The 3,174-nt window shown below is 48.6% G+C and overlaps 1 protein-coding gene across 1 annotated transcript; it reads right to left on the bottom strand.

Moving 5' to 3' along the window:
• Positions 1-1,480: 1,480 nt before the first annotated feature.
• LOC123013873 lies at positions 1,481-2,870 on the bottom strand. The gene is made up of 2 exons (XM_044412724.1): positions 2,609-2,870; positions 1,481-2,289 (listed from the first exon to the last, which is right to left on the bottom strand). Exons 1-2 carry the CDS (start codon positions 2,868-2,870, stop codon positions 1,481-1,483), a joined length of 1,071 nt encoding a protein of 356 aa, XP_044268659.1.
• Between the last annotated feature and the right edge of the window lie 304 nt (positions 2,871-3,174).

Here is a 3,174-nt window from a genome sequence, read left to right as displayed (position 1 = left end):
AAGAAACAGTTTACGTAGAGTACGCTGCATAGTAACTTGGTGACTAAACTGGTAGGTACGCGATGATCGCTTTGAATAATGTCTTCTTGTACATCCCACTCGGAAATAAATGGTAAGAGCTGGTCAGTAACCATGTCCACTGGAGTAAGTTGTTAGTCTGTTCGGCGGTTTAATCTGATGTGATCTGAGATTGTACAGGTTTGCCATCCAACGACAATTTTTCCTTGTAGTAAAGTTAAACGAAGTTTATGATCAACCTCCACTACCCAGTGAACATATTTCTGATCTCTGGTTCTGAATTTAAAGCATGATCTGAAGTCATCTCTTGAGAAGTTGGCCAGTCGTTCGTTTTGTTTAAAAACTGACTCTCTTAGTGAGACAGTGTAGTGAGACGGCACACCATAAATAGTCAATAGTGGTTTGAACTTGCCCAAAGGTTTCACAACTAACCCAAGCTGTCTAAATTGAGCATTCCTTTCTAGTTGCAACAAGTTGTCTGAGCTGTATTGAATAACAGATTTATTATTTGCTTTTATTAATCTGGAAACCTGGATGCCCAGGTCTTGCGGTTTGATGTTCTGTTCAATAGTATTCTTCGTTTCATCACTAGTTGCAATTTTTGAGTTTGGAGCTTGCATGATAAGTACTTTGGTGGCAGGCTTGGTGGTTACTTGCTTGCCAGTGGGCAGCTTAATTTTATGAGGTGTGACAGCAGCTGTTTGGGCATAAGTAGCCATCGGTTGCTGGGCTGTAGGCTATAGATAATGCGTTGGCGATCTCTGCAATTTGTGTAAGCTTCGTTTGTTCAGCTGTACGTCTGGCAGTTGGATGTTTGCTTTGAACCAGGTAGTTAGAGATTGACGTTGTCAGTTCTAAAATGCCTTGCACTGCTGCGTTAAATTCAGCAGAATTGCTGGGTATCGGACAGTCCGTGATGTCCACTTCAGTATCTTCCTGTCCACTCATTATGCCTTAAAGTGGAAGGAAGGTGTTGATAAATAAACAAAAATAAAAAAATAAAAAAGTTGAAAGGCCGAAGCCAAATACAAAGGCTGTTGGATAAGCCCCCGCTTAGGGGACAAAGCCGTGAAATGCCTGCCGGCGGTGCTTTTAGTGGGTAGGAACATGATTTGATTTGGGGGGTGAAGCCCCCCAGCCTGCCCGTTCGTAGACTTTAGGCCGTCGCCAAACGTCCTCCCCGACTATTCTATCGAAAGCCTCTGCCAAAAGAACCCACCAGCCTCCACGTTGCCTTAAAATGAGCGAGGAAAGACATTCACTCCTCCTTTCACTCCCGACATTTTCATCGCGACTCTTTCACACCCTAATCTAGTCCTATTCTAACTATCCTATCCTAATCAGCTTAGCCTAAATTAACCTAATTTAACCTAGGTTCCCGCTGCTTCTTCTTCTTCCTCCATCCTCATCTCTGCCGCCATCCGGTTGAAGTTTGCGATTTCCTCGTCCTTGGTATCTTCGTTTACTCTGAGTGGGTACGTCCCTCCGACTCGTTCCTGCGCTCTCCTAAAGTTGTCTCTCGCTCGTCGTCCGTGCACTCCGTGAGTGCGTGTTCCGCCGTGTCCTGCACTCCGATCTCGCAAAGACACTCACCGTTTCCCTCGCGCAAATGGAACCTGTTAAAGTACCCTCTGAACGGTCCGTGGCCTGTCAGAAGGCACACTGCGCGGTGGCTCCATCCTCGTAATCTGCCACTAACAACACTGATTATTCTGTGTGTGGCCCTGCCCTTGTCATTGCGATCCCATTCTTGCTGCCATCTATCCATGGTCGCCTTCTGTGCATCCCTCCCAGTCAGGGGAGCCTGCTCTCGAGGGAACCTGTCCGGCTCTTCTCTGGCCTGCCTTGCAATTTGGTCCGCCTTCCTGTTACCCGTAAAAGTCTCCGATGCCCACCACAGTTTTACTGTGGCACCCTCGTCTTGGATCCTCTGCATTTGCTTCCAGATATTGTGAGCTGTACCTCCTTTCCTTCCGCAAAGCATGTCCAACGCCACTCTGGAATCAGTGGCAAAGTGGATTGTTTCGCCGTTCGCTCCTGGCTGTTCTCTTGCCGCGACCCTCAACGCCCACAGCTCTGTCATGTGTGTTGGGTAGTCCTCCTGTAACACTAAACCTTCAGTATTGAATACATTACCATCCTTGATCTTGACGATCCCCACGCCCACTCCGTTGTTGCCTCGAGAAGCGTCTGTAAAGATCCACGTTCCCTCTGTCGTAGAGTCCACTAATTCCTGCCATGTGAGCCTTTGGTCTGCTGGATGCGGCCCTTCTGCAAACACAGGTTTTCCCTCAAAGCCCTCTCTTTTGGTTTTCTCCTATCGATCGTATCGTCTCTTCGCCTCGAGGTGCGGTGGGATACACCCCGCCAACACTTCCAGAGCGACTTTGGACGCTGTTCTATACGTCCTGGTTATTCCCAACAGAAAAGAGCGCTGTGCTGCCCGTAGATGTTTTTGGACTCGAGAGTTTCCCCATCTCTCTCCTCAAATCTCGGCTCCGTATAATAGTGCCGGTTTAATTGCTCTATTGTAGATCTCCCTCAGCGTTTTTGGGTCCGTCCCCCACGTTCTTCCTGCTACCCCTCTTACTTTGTGTGAAGCAGCTGCCACCTTTCCGGCCACGTATTTCGTGTGTTCCACCCAGAGAAGTCCCCGATTGATAATGATTCCCAAGTACTTCATCGAGCCTTTGGGTATGACAATTGTCTCCCCCATCCGGACTCTTGGTTCCCGGAAAACCATTCCATCCCTTCCTCCCCTTGCTGCCGCGAAAACTGCTGCAGTTTTTTCGGGTGCGTAGTCCAACTTGTGAGCCGTTGCCCACTTTTGGCACGCTGTCCATACGTTCCATGCTGCTTCTTAACAGACGGACCCGTGATCAAGATCAACTGGTCGTCGGCGAACGCTTACACCTCGATCTTTACTCCGACACCTGCTACAACCTTATCAATTTCTTCAAACCACTCTTCCATAATCAGAAGCCATAGGATGGGACCTAGGCACGACCCCTGTGGACACCCGCGCGATGTTCTAATTTTGATTTCCTCCGACGTGACACTCCGGTTCTCTAGAAAGTCTGCAATTGTCCTCCCCAGGTTACCTGGGCAATTACTCTCCGCCAGTAGCTGCCTCAGCTTTGGGTACCAGGCTGAGTT

Source organism: Tribolium madens, unplaced genomic scaffold (assembly GCF_015345945.1).
Source record: "Tribolium madens isolate multiple individuals breed KSU strain unplaced genomic scaffold, Tmad_KSU_1.1 Scaffold_96;HRSCAF=242;Tcas5.2_LG5, whole genome shotgun sequence".
Taxonomy (NCBI): Eukaryota; Metazoa; Arthropoda; class Insecta; order Coleoptera; family Tenebrionidae; genus Tribolium; species Tribolium madens.
Note: the sequence above shows the minus strand (reverse complement) of the source record. Positions and strands in the feature narration are given on the sequence as shown.